Source organism: Stegostoma tigrinum, chromosome 7 (genome assembly GCF_030684315.1).
Source record: "Stegostoma tigrinum isolate sSteTig4 chromosome 7, sSteTig4.hap1, whole genome shotgun sequence".
NCBI lineage: Eukaryota > Metazoa > Chordata > Chondrichthyes > Orectolobiformes > Stegostomatidae > Stegostoma > Stegostoma tigrinum.
In genome coordinates, this window is record NC_081360.1 from 75,975,910 (window position 1) to 75,997,588 (window position 21,679).

At 42.1% G+C, this 21,679-nt stretch overlaps 1 protein-coding gene across 5 annotated transcripts in view; it reads right to left on the minus strand.

The window, feature by feature from the left end:
* LOC125454026 (von Willebrand factor D and EGF domain-containing protein-like) overlaps positions 1-21,679 on the minus strand; it is a 304,266-nt gene that overhangs the window by 127,904 nt on the left and 154,683 nt on the right. For all 5 annotated transcript variants that reach the window (XM_059647440.1, XM_059647438.1, XM_059647437.1 and 2 more), the window contains one exon: positions 2,529-2,665. In XM_059647440.1, coding sequence (XP_059503423.1) covers positions 2,529-2,665 — 137 coding nt within the window. The remainder of the gene's footprint in view (positions 1-2,528; positions 2,666-21,679) is intronic.

Sequence of the window (21,679 nt, forward strand, 5' to 3'; positions counted from 1 at the left end):
CTGCCTCTTTGTAGGTTACGTGGAACAGTCCCTCTTCCGCACCTACACAGGCCCCAAACCCTACCTCTTCCTCCATTACATTGATGAGTGTATCGGCGCCGCCTCTTGCTCCCCAGAGGAGCTCGAACAGTTCATCCACTTCACCAACACCTTCCACCACAACCCTAAGTTCACCTGGGACATCACCAGCACATCCCTCACCTTCCTGGACCTCTCAGTCTCCATCTCAGGCAATCAGCTAGTTACAGATGTCCATTTCAAGCCAACTGACTCCCACAGCCACTTAGAATACACCTCCACCCACCCACCCTCCTGCAAAAATTCCATCCCCTATTCCCAATTGCTCCGCCTCCGCCGCATCTGCTCCCAGGATGAGGCATTCCACTCCCGCACATCCCAGACATCCAAGTTCTTCAAGGACCGCAACTTGCCCGCCGCAGTGGTCGAGAACGCCCTTGGCCATGTCTCCTGCATTTCCCGCAACACATCCCTCACACCCCGCCCCCACCACAACCGCCCAAAGAGGATCCCCCGCATTCTCACACACCACCCCACAAACTTCCGGATACAATACATCATCCTCCGACACTTCCGCCATCTACAATCCGACCCCACCACCCAAGACATTTTTCCATCCCCACCCTTGTCTGCCTTCCGGAGAGACCACTCTTTCCGTGACTCCCTTGTTCGCTCCACACTGTCCTCCAACCCCACCACACCTGGCACCTTCCCCTGCAACCGCAGGAAGTGCTACACTTGCCCCCACACCTCCTCCCTCATGCCCATCCCAGGCCCCAAGATGACTTTCCATATTAAGCAGAGGGTCACCTGCACATCTGCCAATGTGGTATACTGTATCCACTGTACCTGGTGTGGCTTCCTCTACATTGGGGAAACCAAGTGGAGGCTTGGGGACGGCTTTGCAGAACACCTCCGCTCGGTTCGCAATAAACAACTGCACCTCCCAGTCGCGAACCATTTTAACTCCCGCTCCCATTCTTCAGATGACATGTCCATCATCGGCCTCCTGCAGTGCCACGAGCATGCCACCCGAAGGTTGCAGGAACAGCAACTCATATTCCGCTCAGGAACCCTGCACCCCCATGGTATCAATGTGGACTTCACCAGCTTCAAAATCTCCCCTTCCCCCACCGCATCCCAGTTCGTCCCCTCCCCCCACTGCATCATACAACCAGCCCAGCTCTTCCCCTCCACCCACTGCATCCCAAAACCAGCCCAGCCTGTCTCTGCCTCCCTAACCTGTTCTTCCTCTCACCCATCCCTTCTTCCCATCTCAAGCCGCACCTCCATTTCCTACCTACTAACCTCATCCCACCTCCTTGACTTGTCCGTCTTCCCTGGACTGACCTATCCCCTCCCTACCTCCCCACCTATACTCTCCTCTCCACCTATCTTCTTTTCTCTCCATCTTTGGTCCGCCTCCCCCTCTCTCCCTATTTATTCCAGAACCCTCACCCCATCCCCCTCTCTGATGAAGGGTCTAGGCCTGAAACGTCAGCTTTTGTGCTCCTGAGATGCTGCTTGGCCTGCTGTGTTCATCCAGCCTCACATTTTATTATCTTGGATTCTCCAGCATCTGCAGTTCCCATTATCTCTAACAAATGTGGCCTTACTGGTTTTCAGTTCATACTTCATGCTGTGCAGCAAAACATACTCAGCAATTTGTATGTCCTTGAAAAAAAATCCATATCATTTAATATCCTATAAATCTTTACAGAAAGAATGTGAATAGTTTTTTTTCTTAACTAAGAATCAGATTTTTGCCTGCAGATGATTCACAGTTATGGTAATTTGTTTAAAAATGCGTTCATCGCACTTTAACAGCTCACAGTATCTAGTTTATGAGTAAGATGGCAGTTCCTTTTGCTGTCGAGTTATCATTAGGATTTCATTTGACTCAAAGGATAAACGGTGTATAAAAGGGACAGTGAGGTAAAGTTCATCACATGACTTCAATACTGCTCCTGCCACACAAAGAATTAGTGAGGGATTGCACCCACTGAGGAGTTTTCATTACCTGGAGACAGGATGTCTGTGGTCTTGACGGTTAAGCCAGTTTGGAGTGTAGGGGGATGGAAGGAGGGGGATGTTGATGGCGCGTCAGAATTTGTGCGTCTTTGTGAGTGCATGCCTGTCTCCTGCAATGTGGAAAAGACCTGAGGACTGAGCTGGGTTACCTGCCCACTTTCCACCGGCCCTTGAACGCTTCCTGTCAGCTTTAGGTTGAAACTAAAATACAAGTTGCTGGAAAAGCTCAGCAGTTCTGGCAGTGTCTGTGAGGAGAACTAACGTTTCAGGTCCACTGACCCTTCCTTGTAAGTGTTAAACGGAGACTGAGCAGGAATGAGGAGATGGTGGGCTGGCTGCCTTAGGCCTCACCAGCTCCCCATAAAATTGAAGGTAGTTCGAAGGGCCATCTGGGGAATTTTATAGACCCTCAGCCTGCAAAGGAATGGCAGGGAATGTACAATTCTGTTAAATCATCCAAATCAGTGTTTCCCTCTTACCTTTAGAGTAGTAGCTTCACACTGGAGACTGGGTGAGTCCCTGAAGCCCAGACCAAATACTCGGATGCTGCTGCACTCATAGATTCGAATATCACACAGGCCACCATTCTCCAGATCGGTAATCTCAGGAATCTGATCTTAAAAAGGGGAAAAAAAAATTGCAAGGAACGTTATTCTGGCAGCAAACAAATTGTAGTCATGCATTAAAAAACTTAATTTTGTGAAATTAAAGGCTCATAACATCATAATACAAGCACATAACCTAATTTTTAACCGTCTCTATTTTGAACTCTAATTTTTCTGAATGATCACTGCTCTAAACAAGCATTGCACGTCTGCCATACAAAGGAGAAATAAAGCTTGTGACATGGTGGGTAGTTTAATGAAAATCTGATAACTGGTTTAATTTTAAGGGTCTAATCATGAAGTCCAGATCAGAAACTGTACATAACATCTTGTTCTGTATATGACAGCTTACCGTTACACTCTTGTGGCAGTAGAAGAGTATAACAACCAAGGTAACGGGGATGCATCAATTCCTAAAGACTTTTCTTCACTATTTTCTTAATTATTTCTATTACATTCATTTATTACAAATAAAACTTAAACAAACATGCAAAGATTGCTGACAAAAAAACGTTTTAGACAGTGCAAAGATGGATATGACTTGTACTCTAACATCCTGAAGTAAACAAGGGACAAATATGGACAAGAGACAAACAACATCAAGCAGCAATTCCAACTGAGACAGATCCCACGGATTTCTCAGCATTCCCCCAGACATTAGCTACAATGCGGGCCACTACATAATTTCATAAAGGACTCCAATTGCACCTTTCGATGGTCTGGCCTTGAAATTCCCTCAAGAGCTGCCATGAAGACCACTCAGCTTCTGGGGGTCCACTCCCTTTCCAGGGACTTTGCTTCCTGCATTCTGGGAAGTGCACTTAATCACCAGTACAACTCCAGCTTTTCACAAACAATAGCATTCGTCAAGCCAATATTACCCCAGGCTTGTTACCTGAACTGCAATTTGGGTTAGTTTACAAAGCAAATGCAGCTTTAGTTTCAGAGATAATGGGAACTGCAGATGCTGGAGAATCCAAGAAATCGAGTGTGAAGCTGGATGAACACAGCAGGCCAAGCAGCATCTCAGGAGCACAAAAGCTGACGTTTCGGGCCTAGACCCTTCATCAGAGAGGGGGATGGGGTGAGGGTTCTGGAATATATTCCGCTTGGGAACCCTGCAGCCCAATGGTATCAATGTGGACTTCACCAGCTTCAAAATCTCCCCTTCCCCCACCGCATCCCTAAACCAGCCCAGTTCGTCCCCTCCCCCCACTGCATCATACAACCAGCCCAGCTCTTCCCCTCCACCCACTGCATCCCAAAACCAGCCCAGCCTGTCTCTGCCTCCCTAACCTGTTCTTCCTCTCACACATCCCTTCCTCCCACCCCAAGCCGCACCCCCATCTACCTACTAACCTCATCCCACCTCCTTGACCTGTCCGTCTTCCCTGGACTGACCTATCCCCTCCCTACCTCCCCACCTATACTCTCCTCTCCACCTATCTTCTTTTCTCTCCGTCTTCAGTCCGCCTCCCCCCTCTCCCTATTTATTCCAGAACCCTCACCCCATCCCCATCTCTGATGAAGGGTCTAGGCCCGAAACGTCAGCTTTTGTGCTCCTGAGATGCTGCTGGGCCTGCTGTGTTCATCCAGCTTCACACTTTATTATCTTGCAGCTTTAGTTTGTTTCCTTCACCTTCATTCACAGCTGCAGTAAACTATCATTGGCTTCTTCTGAAATCTAGCAGCTCTCAGGGCTTTTCCTGCACCTAAAGCCCAACACATTGTTGTGCCAAATGACTCCTAGAATTGCGACCTTGGTTCGCACAGCCTACAGCATTGCAAATGCTCTTGACATCTTATTGAGGTCCAATATATTATTAACCAACTGACCTCTGAACACCTAACTTTGGCTACACATAACCTGTGGTCATAAGTCATTTCTAAAAATCTTGATACAGCACTAGATTCCTAGTGTGAAGTGGGGGAAAGGACGGAAAAAATGGAAAGGGAGGGAGGAAGAAAAGGAAACAAAGAAAAGTCATTAAGAGTCCTCATTAGTCTTATTTCCAGATAAATATTCTGTGACTTTTTCATTTACTTGGGCACATTTTCTTTAATTCATTCATGGGATGTGAGTGTCACTAATCAACATTTATTGTCTGTCCTTCACCACCCAGAATGCAGTTAAGAGTCAACACACTACTATGGATCTGGAGTTACATATAGGCCAGGACAGCTATGGACAGCAGGTTCCTTCCCTAAAGGACATTAGTAAACCATTTGGGTTCTTCTGACAAACAACAAAAATTACACAGTCATCATTTGATTCTTATTTCCAGATTTTTATCAAATTCCACTATCCGCCATGGTAGGATTCGAGCCCAGGTCCTCAGGACATTACCAAGCTTAACAGTCTAACAATATCATTGGGTCATGGCTCCCCTAACTGCTGTTCATACCATGGAGTAGAAATTCGTCTTGGGTACTATCTTGGTGCTGTTATATGCCCAGTCACTGGCTTCTATAGAAATTAATGTGGCCCAGTGATTATAAAAGGTCATCAATTTGACACTGCACATTTTTGATTGCTGCTAAGACCAATTTCTTCATCCAAAACTTTTCGTATACTTCTTTGGCAAGCTATCACAAACATGATCAGTAAATAAGGGTAACCAAATAGAAATAAATTACAAAACCTTTACTAATTACTTCATTAGCATTATTGGTGTACATTTCAGTATGGCTTAAAGTCAAACTTTGAAATCTATACTTTTTAATAATGTTAAATCAGTATTTGTTCCCAAAAAATTGCAGTCAATTGTCGGATTGCAGAAGTATTTGAGGCCTAAATGAGGCCATAAGATTTACGAACAGAACTATGCCATTTGGCTTAACAAGTCTGTTTGGTCTCTGCTCTTGTATTCTAGCCCTCTTGAAATGAATGCTTACATTGTAATTGCCTTCCTACTGCCAACTGAACCTGCATGTTAATCTTAAGGGAATCCTAAACCAGGACCCTCAAGTCCCTTTGTGTTTCAGATTTCTGAAGGCATTCCCTGTTCAGAAGATAGTCCAAACCTCTATTCTTCTTACCAAAGTGCATTACCTTACACCTTCTCATATTGTATTCCATCTGCCACTTCTTTGACCACTGTCCTAGCCTGTCCAAGTCCTTCTGAAGCCCATTCCATTTCGATTCCTTCAACAATACCTGTACCTCAATCTATCTTCAAAACTTACCAGCAATGTCCTTTGCAGTTCCTTCATCCAGATTGTTAATGTAGAATGTAAATAGTTGTGGTCCCAACACTGACCTCTGTGGAGCTTCACTAGTCACTGGCTGCATCCTCAAATAGACACCTATACCCCCACTCTCTGCCTTCTAATACCATGGGCTCCTATCTTATTTAGCAGCATTTGTCAAAGGCCTTCTGGATATCCAAGTAGATCACATTCACTGGCTCTCCTTTGTCTGATTTGTTCATTATCTTCTCAAAGAATTCCAACGGATTGGTCAGGCATGACTTCCTCTTCATGAAATGGTGCTGAATAACCCTATTTTAATATGCACTTTAGCAAGTACTCTGCAATCTCATCCTTAATAATGGACTCTAAAATCTTAGCAATAACGGAGGTCAGCCTACAGTTTCCAGTCATCTTCCTCCCTTCTTAATTAGGTGTGTTATATTAGCCCTTTTCCAGTCCTCTGGGGCTCTCCCTAACTCCATTAATTCCTGAAAGATCAACACAAATACCTCCACAATCTTCCCAGCTATCTCCTTCAGAACCCTGTGGTGTAACCCCATCCAGTCTGTGTGATTAATCTAGCTTCAAACCTTTCAGCTTCCCCGGCATCTTCTCCTTAGTGATGGCCACTACTCTCACCTCTGTCCCCGACTCTCTTGAAGTTCTGTTTTGCTGCTGGTGTATTGCACTGCAAAAATGGATGTGCAGTGCCTATTCAGTTCCTCTGCAATTTCTTTGATCCCCATTATTTATTCTCCAGCCTCATTTCCTAGTGGTCCAATGTCCACTCTTGCTTCTATCTTATGTTTTAGATTTAAAAAAACTCTTGCAATTTTCTTTTAAATTACTAGCTAGCTTACTCTTGTATTTCTCTCCTTTATTTCCTTTTTAGCTATTCTCTGCTGGTACTTGAAGAATTCCCAAACCTCTGGCAACCAACTAAACTCACAAAATATGCGTCATCTTTTGCTTTTCAGCCATTACTAACTTGCCTTATCAGCCATGGTTGCCTCATCATCCCCTTAATATACTACTTCTTCCTTGTGATGAAATCCTGCTGTGTCTCCCAAATTACCCCCAGGAATATCTGCTATTGCTGCTCTATCATCTTCCTTGTTAGACTCCGCTTCCAATCAACTCTAACCCTCATGTCTTTATAGTTATCTTTACTCAACGGTAATACCACTGAATTAGATTCCAGCACATTTTTCCTCAACCTGTCAGGTGAATGCTATCATATTGTGGTCTTTGCTCCCTATGGTTCTCCTTTACCTAAAACTCCCAGATCAGGTCTGCATCATTATGTATCACTCAATTCAGAATTCCCTGTTCCCTCATGGACTCTATCGTAAGCTACTCAAAAGCTATCTTGTGGACATTTTGCAAATTCCTTTTCCTGCAAGCTGCTACCAACCTGATTTTCCTAGTCCACCTGCATATTGAAGTTCCCCAAGGTTATTGTAACAGTGGTTTTCTTACATTCCCTTTCCATCTCCTAATATATTTAATATCCACATTCTGACTCCTGCTAGGAGGCCTATACGCAGGTCCTATCATGATCTTAGGTAATGGGAACTGCAGATACTGGAGAATCCGAGGTAACAAAGTATGGAGCTGGGATGAACACAGCAGGGTAAGCAGCATCTTAGGAGCACAAAAGCTGACGTTTCCAGCCCAGACCAAGGGTCATCATCTTCCAATCATGACCTTTTCTCTTTTGCAGTTATTCAACTCTCCTCACACTGATTCCATGCCTTCTGACTATATATCACTTCTGGCTACTGAGTTAATTTAAATTTCTTACTAACATGGCAACCCTGACCATCTGTCCTAACCTTTCAATAGGATGTGTACCCTTGGATAATCAGTTCCTAGCCCTAATCCACTGACAGCCACATCTGTGATCCCCACCATATTGTACCCGCCAATTTCAATCCGTGCTGCAAGTTCTTTTTTTTGTATATTGCATGCATTTAAGAATAATACCCTCAGTCCTGCATTGTCTGTCCCTCCATCTCATAGACTTCTCCTTATCTGATGTTCCTGAAGTTAGATTCCTGACCCTTTGTCCACACTCTGTCTTATTATTGGTTCTGGAAACTTAAATAACCTCTGCCAAGCTTTTCCCCACCTTTGGTTTTTCCATAATTTTCCATGCAACTGTGATATCAATCTTTTGTGCAGGGGCCAAGATCCTGGGCTTCAATTTATATTGTTACAGAGACTTGACAAACTATGAGCTGTAACAACGTAAGTGAAAAGCACCTCTTCCCATCTGCACTGTCTTCAAATTCCCTGAACTATAAACTTACTCAAGTTGTGTCTCACTTGAATCAAATGTCAAGAAAAATCTAGTAAACAGTGTCTGTACTCTACAAAATCAGGTACAAAACAGCACAGTGAATTGCTAACAATGAATTGTTTGTAATCCAGCCAGAGACCAGATTAGAGATAATGGGAACTGCAGATGCTGGAGAATTCCAAGATAATAAAATGTGAGGCTGGATGAACACAGCAGGCCAAGCAGCATCTCAGGAGCACAAAAGCTGACGTTTCGGGCCTAGACCCTTCATCAGAGAGGGCCAGATTATCTTGTTCTAAGTGAGGACTTCCAGTGAATGCATTAATCTGCAGAAATTTCACATGGATTGTAGTTTTAAATTAATATCTCATAAATAATTCATAAGCGAGCAGTAGATTATACAAATAAGTACGTAAGCTTCACACAAAGTACACTGTTCCAAATAGATCAAGTCAGCAAGAACAGAACAAAGTGAAAATGTAAAGACAACTCACAAAACTGCACCCAATAAACTGTGAAATGTTAAAACACAAACACGCTCAAAAGAATACACTAAACATTGAGCACTTTTGAAACAAAATGCTGTTTGGTTCAGGATTTTGTTGGGATTTAAAAATGTCTGCTGTTCGCTTCTTCTGAATGAGTAGTCAATTTTGTTGTATTAACACAGTTGAGAAGCATTCCTGGACAACATCCACATCAAACACCATTTTTTAAAAATGTTAGAATTGGCAGTATTGTGGTAAATGCATTATTCAGTGTGACTGTTCACAGCTGTTATAAAACATTGCACAATGGCTGACCTGTCTGCTGTTTATTGCTATGAGTATTTGCAGCTTTTAATGAACATGCTGGACCAGGCTAAAATTTAGTCAAATGACCTTCCTGATGTGTAATTACCTCGTGTGATTTTGTAAATTTGCTTTCATGTTTCCCTACCTCTAATGGATTAAATGGAGTCACACAGCAAGTCTGCTTAAAGTTACAATATACAGATTCCTTGTGAAGCTTATTACCTGAATTACATAGCATGAACAAAATGTTGTGCCTTTAAAGACTCAGATGAAAGGCAAAATTATTCAAGCACTTGTGTACTTAAGCTCATAACTATTTGTCACTAAAATACAACAGGGTAAATCTGCCCTGAAGCATCGAAAAGTCCTCTTAGTGACAAGGCAAACAAATCAGAGGAAGTCCGAAATTATTGCAAAGGGGACAAACAATGAATGCACTGTCCTGGAAAATTTGGCTGAAGGAGATCTTTGACCTTTGAAATTCAATGCAATTTATGGGATAAAAATTTTGGGAAACTGAAATGCAAAAATCCAGACTATTTACAATCTTGATCGGACAACGGGCTCAGAATACATCAATTTTTTAATGTATTCATTCATGGGCTGAGGGCATCGCTAGCTAGGCTGGCATTTATTTCCCAACCCTAGTTGCCCAGAGGGCAGTTAAGAGCTAACCACATTGCTGTGGGTCTGCAGTCACAAGTATGCAGTCTTCACCATCCCCCCAGGCCTCCTCCTTACTGAGGACGAATGGTCAGTCCTCAGTAAAGGGCTCACCTTTGCCCCCCTCCACCCACACATCAACAAATATCACTCACGCTCGGGCGTTGAACAGTTTTTCTGCCGCCTCCACCTCTGCGCTTACTTCTTTAATTTTGAGCCTAGCCCTCCCTCCACTGATCCCTTCTCCCACCTCCAACACAGCCCGTCCTCCTGGACACCACCCCAAGGCCTTCTACTCTCCCTCGACCTCTTCATCTCCAACTGCCGTTGTGTCCTTCTCTAACTCCTCACCTACACCCACCTTTACTTGCTCCAGCCTCGCCTCTTTGACCTGTCTGTCTCCTCTCCACCTATCTTTTCCTATATCCATCTTCTATCCGCATTCCCCTCTCTCCCTATATATTTCAGAATCCCCTTCCCCTCCCCCATTTCTAAAGAAGGGTCTAGGCCCAAAACATCAGCTTTCCTGCTCGGCCTGCTGTGTTCATTCAGCTCTACACCTTGTTATCACATGTTTGCAGATGACAGTTTCGTTCCCTAGGGGACCATCTTTCCTCAACAGTAAACAATTGTTTGATGGTCTTCACGAGACTCTTAATTCCAGATTTTTACTGAATTCAAATTTCACCATCTGCTGTGGTGGGATTCAAACCTGGGTCCCTCCAGCATTACCTGGATTAACAGTTTAGCAACAGTACCACCAGGCCATCATGTTGATTGTGTTGATTTGTCGGATGGCCTAGAAATAGAATGGGTATTTCAAGCTGAATCCACAAAACAGAAGTATTCAATTCATCATGACTATTAATAGGTTAAGTAAATAAACAGGCTATATTGAAAAGTTACCAGCTCAAATACAGTGAAAAATTCTAAACTGCATAACTCTGTTTGAATTGTTGGCTTGTCCATTACCACTTAAAATGCAGTGAAGTGGAATGCATGTTCTGTCACAAAGGAGCCTATTGGCAAAGAAGCTTAAAGCATAAACTGTCACTTTAGACTTTATGTAGAATGAGCTGAGACACAATATTTAGTAGCATATCTCTAATGATAAGCTTTTCACAGCTTGTCATGATTGGCAGTCACAACAAATCTTTAATTTTGGAGATGGAAAATATCACATTGTCATATCAGAGAACAGTTTTGAGAAGCTACAACTGAGGCTTGTCATTATAACACACCAGATCAGGCTTAACAGCATACAGCCAAGACTTGGGGTAAGATTGTCGGATGTCCATGGGTTAGGATTTGAAAGGACTCGTAAAATCATGAGTCGGTTCAGTGTTACAATTCCGACCCATTTTTGTAGAGGCCAGATTGGGATCAGGTTGGAATTTCCAGGTGGCATGCAGATTTTACACACTGGTTAAAACACAACCAGTGAGTCAATGCACCCAAATGGCAGAAGCGGGGTGGGCCTTGATTAATCCTGTGATGCCACCCATCATGATTGCCAGGCCACAAATATAGCAGCTGGTTCTCCTGTAGAGGGGCTGTGGCTCAATGATTATTGCAAGTTGCTGCAATAGTTTTAATTTTTTAAAAAATATGACCTTTACTTTAGAAGACTCCTCCACATTGAGATGCCCTCTCCCTTGCCAACAATATCTGCTGGGGGGCCTTCTCCTAACCATCCTGTCTTCTAAGCCCCCTTGTGTCCTCAATCAGACAGCAAACTGGTTCAGTGGCCACGAACTGTCTGACACTTTCTAATTTGAGGTGACTTTATCAAGAAAACTGGTCTTAATGGTAGGCTGTAAGCTCGGAATGGAAACCCAAGCCTCATAGACTATAATCTCATGTTAACAAGACTAACTGAAAAAAACGAAGCAAAAAGTACAATCAATTTGTTCAACAGCATTCCAACAGATGCCAAATGGACACTTTTAAACCAGTAAATGTGACCACACAGGCAAAATCAATATTATCTAACTTATCAATCAACTGACTGAAATTAAACAAAAGACTATCTTAACGGAATCCCACGGATTTAAGAAAGGGTTGTCCGTGCTTACATGGAGTATGTAGAAACCAGTTAAAAGGCGGGGCTGTGGGGGCAGAAAACCCGTTATCCAGAGATACTAGTCAAACGTAGGCCGGCAGACTCTAGGCAGAGCTAACGGCAATGCCAGTGTCAGCACTGGCAATAGCTGGCAATATATGCATGCAGAAAGAAATCATTCAAGGTTTCAACAGAATGGGAGCCAGGTCTCTGATGCCAGGTTCCTTGGATGCTAGTGTTGGTGGTGGGGTGAGGTGCTTTAACAGAAAATGAACTGGCAGTAGGGTGAACGGCTTTCCACGAGATTTTACTGCTGGCCAGACCTCTATGGTACATGTATAGCAGTCGCTTCCAAGCCAATCTGCATGCAAATTGATGTGCACAGAGCTTTTGAGCAACACCACAGCTCAGAGGGAATGTGGCCTGTATTCCCACAAAACGTGCTGGGTGGCACAGGAGCTCAGCGGTTAGCACTGTTGCCTCAGAGGGTCAGGGATCTAGGTTTGATTCCACCACTGGGTGACTATATCTGTGGAGTTTGCACGTTGTGCCCGTGTATGCGCGGGTTTCCTCCAAGTGTTCTGGTTACTCCCAGAGTGCAAAGATGTGCAGATTAGGCCATGCTAAATTCCCCATAATGTGCAAGTTCAGTGGGTTAGACATGGAAAATGCTGGGATAGGGCAGGGGATGGGTCTGGGTGGGATGCTCTTCGGAGGTTTGGGATGGACATGGTGGGCTGAATGGCCTGTTTCCACACCATAGGGATTCTATGCTGCTCCTGTCCTTCTTGTTGGTATAGTTCACTGGTGACAGAACTATTTGTTTTACGCAGTAACATGTTTGACACTAACTTCCAATTTCTCATTTAAAGTCTGACCACGTTGCCTTTCAGCAGACCTGCAGATAAGAGATTTCCTGCAAGGTACTGAGAAAGCATTGTTGGTGTGTGGGAAGAAATCTTTAACTATCACAGCTTTTCAACAAAAGAGCTGTAAGCAAGGAATGAAAACAATGATTCATTGAGCAGCAGGTCATGATCAACAGTCTTATCTAGAAAGCACAAAGACTTACAAAAGCAGCTCAGGGAACATCAAATTTGAGTGAACAAAATATGCACTGTCCGAGGCTGCTATATTTCAATGAAAGGAGGCAGTTTAGTATTTAAATTGAACTTTTTCAGTATGTTTCTACAAAGAAATCTAAATCACCAATACATTTTCTTGTCACATCTATAAATGGAAAACACATTTCTTATTCTGCTGGTTTCTTATTGAACTTGCTAAGACATAATAATGATGCTGCATTTGGTCTCAAATCCCCTTAAAAATGGAATAAAAGAAATCAGCTGGGGTTCCTTGGTGGGATTGAAGTCACGCAAACATGAGAATTAAGTTTAGATATTGAATTTGGTTGTACGTCCTCTGGTCTTATAGATCTCACACAATTATATACAATGAGAAATTATAGCCATCATGGTAAGAACAGCAACTTGGCAGAGAAAGGATCCAGGGTAGAGGCAGGGATGGGCAGGCTGGTTTGGTAACACCAGGGTTTTGTATTCATACAGAAATTTGTGGTGTTGATCCATTTATAATTCGAAACAGAACTCTTGGCCCAATGCCACTCGACTAGAGAATATACACTGCGTTACTCTTGTCAAATCATTCACTGGCAATTATGTTCAGTGATCACAATAAAGTTTACCTTCACTCACAGTCAATTAAAGAGGGCTGGATTGCTTTTAATCCTGAATTTGATTGATATTGATTAACGTATTTGAGGCTCACTTTTCCCAGTTATTTTCCCTGGCTGTTTGTGCAAGAGTAAACCAGATAAAATAACAACGTCAGTACTGGGCATGTCCTAAGTAGGAGAATTTTAATAAAAAAGACCTTTGTCAATAGCATAACAATTAACATGCTCTACTTACTACATAGTCACAGGTAAAATTTGTCTGTGTTTTAACTGAGCTTCCTTTTCCAATGTTGTTAGGAAAGCTGGACTTTATGATAACTGCCCTCTCGTTTTCAAAGCAAATTAACTAGATTGGAGAAGGGGTTGTGAAGTCCTGCAAAACCTGCCCACATGGCTTCAAGAGATGGGCCCATGTGACCTGCTTGTCAAGGAGCCAGAAACTTAGAAAAGGCCTTGTGTGTTTATTTTTGATTGTGGATTTAAAAAATGAGAAAAATAGACATGGCTTTAAAAGGAGAGAATGGGTAAGGACTGGTTTGCACTTGCGGAAGGTAAACAAGAGAAGCTGACACATATGAGACAACATTTCTACTTGGGTGCATTCAGTCCAGATGAATTGGCACCATGTATTATGGGTTCAGAAGAACTCAGCATGGTAACATAATAAATGAGAATGGAGGAATCAAGGAATCTTCCATAAGTTGGCTGCATCAATCTTTCACTCTTTCTCCTATTTTTCAAATCAATCCCATTTTTCAAACCAATCGTTGAAGAATTAAAGGGATTGTGAAATAATTTTTTTAAACAGCAAAATACTACAGATTTTGTAAATGTGAAATAAAAACAGAAAGTTCAGGAGAAACTCGATAGGTCTCGCAGCTCCTGTCAAGACAGAAACAGAATGAACAGAGTCCGAGATGATCTTCTTCAGAAATAGTTTATGATCTGAACTGGTACGGAACTTCTGACTTTTTTTCCCCTCCAATATTTGTGTTTTGACTGTTTCTGCTTCAATGTGTGTCTGGTTGTGGTGGGGGAGAGGAGGGTTGTGGGGTAAGAGATTAAAAGGGCTAAAGTTTAAGATAGGTAAATTAGGAGTCCTTAACTTCCAAATAGAAAGGTGAAGTGCACTTCTGGTACACTGTTTCAGTTAGTCATGACAAATTCAAAGCAAAACTAACTAAAATTAACTTCAAGTGTTAACATCTGGACACAAAAGGTGAGGTGGTTGGTGTGCGTATTCATAAATTCTCCAAGGAAGCCAGACAGAGAAATGTCGGTAAAAAAACGCATAACAGCTGTGTCAGGCTGAAGAAAAGGGCTGTTTTGGGTTAATCACAAATGACGTTACTGGTAAGGATAGATTCCTGACTCGAAGAAACCAGCTTTCTGGAGATTTAAAGATCAAGATGTTGACAGTGGGTGCTGTGCTACTGGAAGTTTATGTGATTAGGCTCAGAATTTCATGTGAAGCAATGTTGTGTCAAAACGATATGAGCAGACTCACCCTGTGGGCAGAGAAAACAGACCGCATTAAAGCTGGAAGAAGTTTGTGCCTTTATACAGAATACAACATTCCTGAGAGGATACTGCAGTGCACAACTGGGGATTTTGGTTGGGGTACGAAATAAACGGGAAATTCCTTTCCTGTAATTCATTGTATTATTTGTTTGCTAAGGAATGTTTAGTCAACATAGATTTTAGTCTATTTATTATCATGTACATTTTAAAATGTGGAAACCAATTGTGAGTCTTTACATTGGTCACACTGAAATTCAAATTTTTAAAAACTTCTTTATCGATCTCTACAGCAGCAATCAACAATGCTTCTGATATTTAAAAGATGGCTAGTTAAGATGTCAGAAACTCAGCATGAGGAGGAAGTGTATTCACACCTAAAGGCTTGGTTTTCACTTTGGCACAAAGAGATGGAGAATTCTCCCCCATACCACAGAAGATTTAAAACTGAATCAACTCTGGCAGCATGTAGGATTCACAATGTTCACTATTGTTGACCATTAAACATTACACCAGCATTAGACTGTCATATGTATGTAAATACCCAACACAGTTCCCAGCTCTCTCCAGTTTTACAGCCAAACAAGCAGGCAGCAAAATGTGACTGACTGTAAGACTAGAAATATTGGTTTCTTCAGTCGACACATTTGTTCCCCACTTCCTCCTGTCTCTTCACTTATATCAACCACTACCACTAGCCACTTTGTTTTCAAGATAACAAAGTGTGGGGCTGGATGAACACAGCAGGCCAAGCAGCATCTTAGGAGCACAAAAGCTGATGTTTCGGGCCTACACCCTTCATCAGAAAAGCTTTGTTTCCATCCACTATTGTAGCAGTATTATTGATCTGACCTTCACAGCTTTGAGAATAACAAACCACGCCATATCACACTGTCAAATTCTGACTATGTGTGTGCTTGAAATAAATCTGCTTCACAACATGAGAATGATCTGATTTCTGCTGAGTAGTGATTATGCATATGTAACATATACATTAAAAGTTTAAAAAGTGTAGTCTATATATACTATTGTAGTGTATATCTAAACAGAGCTTATTCATATTGAGCACCCACAGAGCTACTTTTGCCTTTTAAATATGGTAAACCATCAGATACACCATTCGCGAATCCTCAGACATTGAAGCAGTCCATGTCCAATTGCAACAAGACATGGACAATATTCAGGCTTGGGCTGGGTTCTGGCTGGACAGACATTGGTCAGGCCACTTTTGGAATATTGTGTGCAATCCTGGTCCCCCTCTTATAGGAAGGATGTTCTGAAACGAGAACGGCTGCAGAAAAGATTTACAAAGATGTTGTTCAGGTTGGAGGGCTTGAGCCACAGGTAGAGGCTGAATAGGCTGGGGCTATTTTGCCTGGAGCGTCGGAGAATGAGGAGTGACCTTACAGAGGTTTATAAAGTTATGCGGGGCATAGATAAGGTAAATCAGCAAAGTCTTTTCCCAAGGGTGGGGGAGTCTAAAACTGGAGGGTAGAGGTTTAAGGTAAGAGGAGAAAGACATAAAAGGGATCTAAGGGGCAACTTTCTCATGCAGAGGGCAGTGTGTATGCGGAATGTGCTGTCAGATAAGCGGTGGAGGCTGGTATGATCACTACATTTAAAAAGCATCTGAAAGGATTTAGAGGGATATAGGTCAAATGCTGGCAAATGGGGCTAGATTTATATAGGTTATCTGGTGGCATGACAAGTTGGACTGAAGGGTCTGCTTCTGTGCTGTATGTTTTTCTAACTCTATGATTCAATATTGCATTGAACTGTTGGGATGAGTCTCAAGATTCTGTTCCTGAGATGAAAGTGAGTTGGGCCATTTTCTGATCTTGCAATTCAGTCTCCTGGTCTAGTAATGATCCAATACTATTTTTATGATGGGTTGGTAGGAATACAATCTTAGAATCCCTACAGTGTGGAATTTGGCCCAACAAGTCTACACTGGCCCTTTGAACAGAATCCCACCCAGATCCATCCCCTACACTTTCCCTGGAACACTGCATTTCCCATGTCCAATCCACCTAACTTACACATCTCTGGGCACTATGGGCAACTTAACATAGTCAATCCACCTCACCAGCACATCTTTGAACTGCGAGAGGAAACTGGAGCACCCAGAGGAAACCCACACAGACACAGGGAGAATGTGCAAACTCCACACAGTCACCCAAGGCTGAAGTCGAACCCAGGTCCATGTGTTGTGAGGCAGCAGTGCTAACCATTGAGCCACCATGCCACCCTGGAGCTGAATTTGGGGCCGCCATTTGTAGAAGCAGTCCTGCAGTGAGAAAGGAGATAGGCAAGTGGCAAAGATTGCAGTTTCGAAATCATACCTCCATAGCTCGCTTATCTACTCATATCTAAAATGCCGTGAACCTGCTGTCTCAACTCCAGCGTAGGACTGATATTCCCATGGAGTAAGCATTGGTGGGATTGACATATACACTCTATCCTGGGGAGATTAAAAAAACAGTAGGTATGGGGTCAAGAATCTTGGAATCGGGTCTTGCCCACCATTTTTCAGTCCTGGCCTCTGTCCTGACATGGATGGAGGGACAAAAATGCCGATTGAGATCTTGTGTATCATGTGAACGATATTGAAGGGAAGCTCAGAAGTGAACACACATTTCATGAAGGGTTAAGATTCTTATAAAATTAAGCCAAAATGCAGACTGTATAATTGAATTAGTAAGGTGTTCAAATACCATCTGTAGTGACAGTTGACCAATAGACACCTTAGAAATGTTAATTTTTCCTGACATTAGTGCTGCAAAATTATAAAAGAGAATTAGTGAATTATTGCATAAAGTGCATGAATACAAAGATGATTCAAATTAATTCACACATTTGATGAGTACAAAACAAGTTCCCTGTGGAAATGCTCTAATTATGTGGTAAATCCTGTTTTGATATCCAGAATAAAGAATTTGATAACACTTCCAAAAAAAACTTTTAGTACGGGAATAGTAAAGCTGAATTATCCACATGTACTATTTCTTGTTTAATCTTGTGATCACTTGAACAGTGAGACAAACTACATTTTATTCCTTCAAACATGTCTTCTGCATGGAGAACTAACTTTAAGACACTGTATTCATGCTACTAATCTGTTGCTCGTGGCAGGGTATACCACATAAGATTATGATTTAAGGGGATCATCTTTAAAAAAATTACACAGAATAAAGTAAACTAGTTAAAATACAAGTGTCCCCGACATACGTTTGTGCCAACAAGCAACAAGTTCTACTGACTGCATGAGAAATGTAAAGAAAGACTCCCAACAATCAGAATGTATGAAGAAAAGATTTGCTAAGAAAATAATGAGTCACATAAATATATACGTTGATACAATTGAAAATGGATTGTCCTCTGCACACATTCATGCAATTCTTTTCCTTTAGTATAAAAGTGGTTGTGTTTTATTTTACACTGATTTTTCATTAATGCAGTTGAACACAGTCTATTTGCATTCTGAGATGGGCAACTCATCCCAATTTACTTCTGATACTCAGAGACTGTTTCAAACTTAATCACATTATGTGTGTTTTGCTGGACATGTTTTACTACAAATCCATTTCACTTGTGAACAGTGCCACTTTAAAATTCAATCTTGCCTGCAAAAAAAGTTCTTCCTAAGTGCGTTCTCCCAAATTGAATTCCAAATAAATAATTAAACGTTGTGTTAGGTGCAGATTTACAAAGCGGCACTTTTTTTTCTTCCCAGGAGGAATTTTAATCAAATCAATCTGGCAGGAATGTGATGTGATATGATATGATATGATAGACCTCACCATTCTTACTTTCAGTGTGCATTGATCTTGATCCAAACAGAATTTTAAAAAGTTGCCATCACTCATTCTCATTTTATGTTAATTAGTGTCCTCAGGCCTCAGTACTTGTCACAGGAAATGCCACGCTTGTTAGGACTTTGGAGCTGATACAATGAATGGCTGTTGAAATGTCTGCATTGCTAATGTGACACCAGCAGTGATATTTATTTTGAAGCTCAAGGCTTGACGAGATATTTTCTAACCAACCTGTTCAGAGATGTTATTACACATATCTGGAGCAGGTGGGATTTGAACCTGGGCCTCCTGGATCATTATCACTGCACCACAGGAGGCCTTTTTCAATACTCTACTAAATGCCCTCTAAGCTTCTTACAGTGAACCTTCCTTTCCCAGCAAAAAAAACCTCACCTGTACACTGCTCAAGCCCTCGTCAGTACTAAAAGTGAGTTGTTGATTGACTAATCCTTCCATGTGTGATGAATAAGTGTTTATTATTTCCTAAAGCTTTTCAAGGTCAAAGGTCTGTGGAGCAAAAGCATGACAGGTTCTGCACATGCTTCTGCTACTTCAAGAATTCTACACTAACCAGTTGTTCCAAGACATGGGCCCACTAGTTGGTATTCACCTTAGAATATTCTAAGAATTGGAGAACGAATACAGCAAAATGAGTTGGTGATGATGGAGAAGGAGTAGAAGAAGAGCTGGAAATCAAATCCACTCCAGGTGCTCAATCTGAACCACAGGATCAAAAAAAAATGAGATGTCAGTGCTCCAGTAAGGATGTACTCACTGAAATTTGCCAGCTGCTACAGCTGTAGAGCTAGGCTAGGACTACATTGCCAATTTCTGTGAACGTGACTGTGGCAATTAACTTTCTTGCATCTGATTCTGTCAGATGTTGGAGTCATTTGCAACATCTCACAATTTGCCATTGATGTTGCATATGTGAGGTCAATGAGGCGCTCTATTCAATTATTTTAAAAATTCCATTCTCTCTTGCCAGCATCAAACAGATGGAGTGCGCATGTGGTTTTGCTAGGCTGAAGTCTTCCACAGGGTACAGAGTGGCATGAGCTGAAAACACATCTCTTTGCTGCTTGTCAACACTGTTCTATGCCAAAACCCTGATGGATTCCTATCTCTCAAGGTTCAACTGGCATGTGTCCATAGGTAGAGCAACATGCAGGTTACTGCCTAATATCCTAGAAGGACCCCAGCACTTTAATTCTGTAACAGTCCCTTGCCAGTTACAGTTGAGTCACCAGATCAAACTGAAGGGTAGGGACGGTTTGACGGGGTTATCCTCTAAACCACAGGCAGTCCGACTTTCTGACCCACTCACACACCCCAACAGAGTTGAAACTGACAGATTAATCTCTGTCCTTGCATATTCTTGAAAATGAAAAGCACAAAATGTGTCTGTAGTTTGGAATGTAATTTGCAGGCACTAGCCTGCTATTAAGCAAGGGTTTGCCTCACTATTATTACCCTTGCAATTAGTTACAAGAGATCACAGTCCAAGCCATTTTAACTTGCTTCGTCACTGCTTTAAGGGCTGTAGTTTGAAGTCCTCTTCATATCTGTACACCTGAAATTCCATGGGTCTCTCCTTCTCTAGTTATACGTTTAAATTACAGCTACAATCATGTTTAACCATATTAACTTTCTTTTATAGAATGCATTGTAGAATTATAAGTTAAAAGCGTCCACAGTTCTAACCCAAAGTGGAGAGCGGGGATGGGTCCCACCAATTTTCAACGCTTCACCAATCATATTAACTTCCTGCATAACTCTCAGAATGTGCTCCAGCCACAGTACACCTTCCTTGTTAGGTGGTGCAGGATAGTCTTAAAATCGACAGTGTGCTGAGTGCTGGCTGAACATTGAAATGATTTCAAATAGCATATGCTGTGAAGTTAACATGCCTCAATAGTTTCACTGAACGTGCATGGGTTAATTGTGAACTGCAATCCCAGCACTCATTTTTCAGTTTATCCAGTTCAATTCCAGGCTTCTCTTGGCAAACCAAGTATCCATTTCTCAGGATTTAAAACAGTTCCTATTAAATCCCCTGTTCAATAAATCACTGTTGGGATTCAAGACAATTTACTTACTTGACACTTGAGGGTTGCCTGCAAATTGCCACATCATTCACAGTGGCAAACAAAAGTTCATGCTTGGAACAGGTTTTATTGGGCCTAATGTCCTACAGATAGCGTGATGGATTGCAGTTTGTTATAGAATACTCTACGTCACAGTATCTCATTCCACAGTGAATGTGTTACACACATGGAACTTCATCAGCATGCTTTACATGTCTCCAAGTGACTGAAAATCCACGTCAGTGAGACTTTTAACTGCTCAATATGGAGCAGATATTACTCTCCACAAAAACTCGTCTCATTTATCTAAGGCTGGAGTGATTCAGTGTCACCGAGCCAGGCGGAATTGCTGGCATCGGCAGCCTGTTGACAGCTTCGCCAGCAAATAATTTTCCAGCTATTTTATTCAGCTAGAAGAACCCTGACCAGGACTTTGTTTTCTGGTTATCTGGAAGTGAATATGAAACATCTCAGCATCATGACAGGTTCCATTAATGGCCTCTTTGATCAATCATCAACATTTCCCCATTTGCACTAGATCTGCTTGGCTCAGATTCATATTTCGAAGTCTGCCTGATAGACTCATTACAAAAAACAGAGTAGATAGTGGCTCAATTAATAATTTCAAACCTGAAAATGGCTGATTATTATTAGCCAGGGCTATTGAAAGAATATAAAGCTTAAGACGAAGCTGAGAAATATTCAACCACATCTCAGAGAATGATGGGACAAGTTCAAGTGGCTGAACATTCCATTCATGTTCCAATGATAAGCATCAATAAAGGGAAGTGAACTGAAGTAGAGATAGTAAGAACTGCCGAATCTGGAGTCAGAGATGCCACAGTGTGGAACTGGAGGACTGCAGCAGGCCAGGCAGCGTCAGAGGAGCAGGAAAA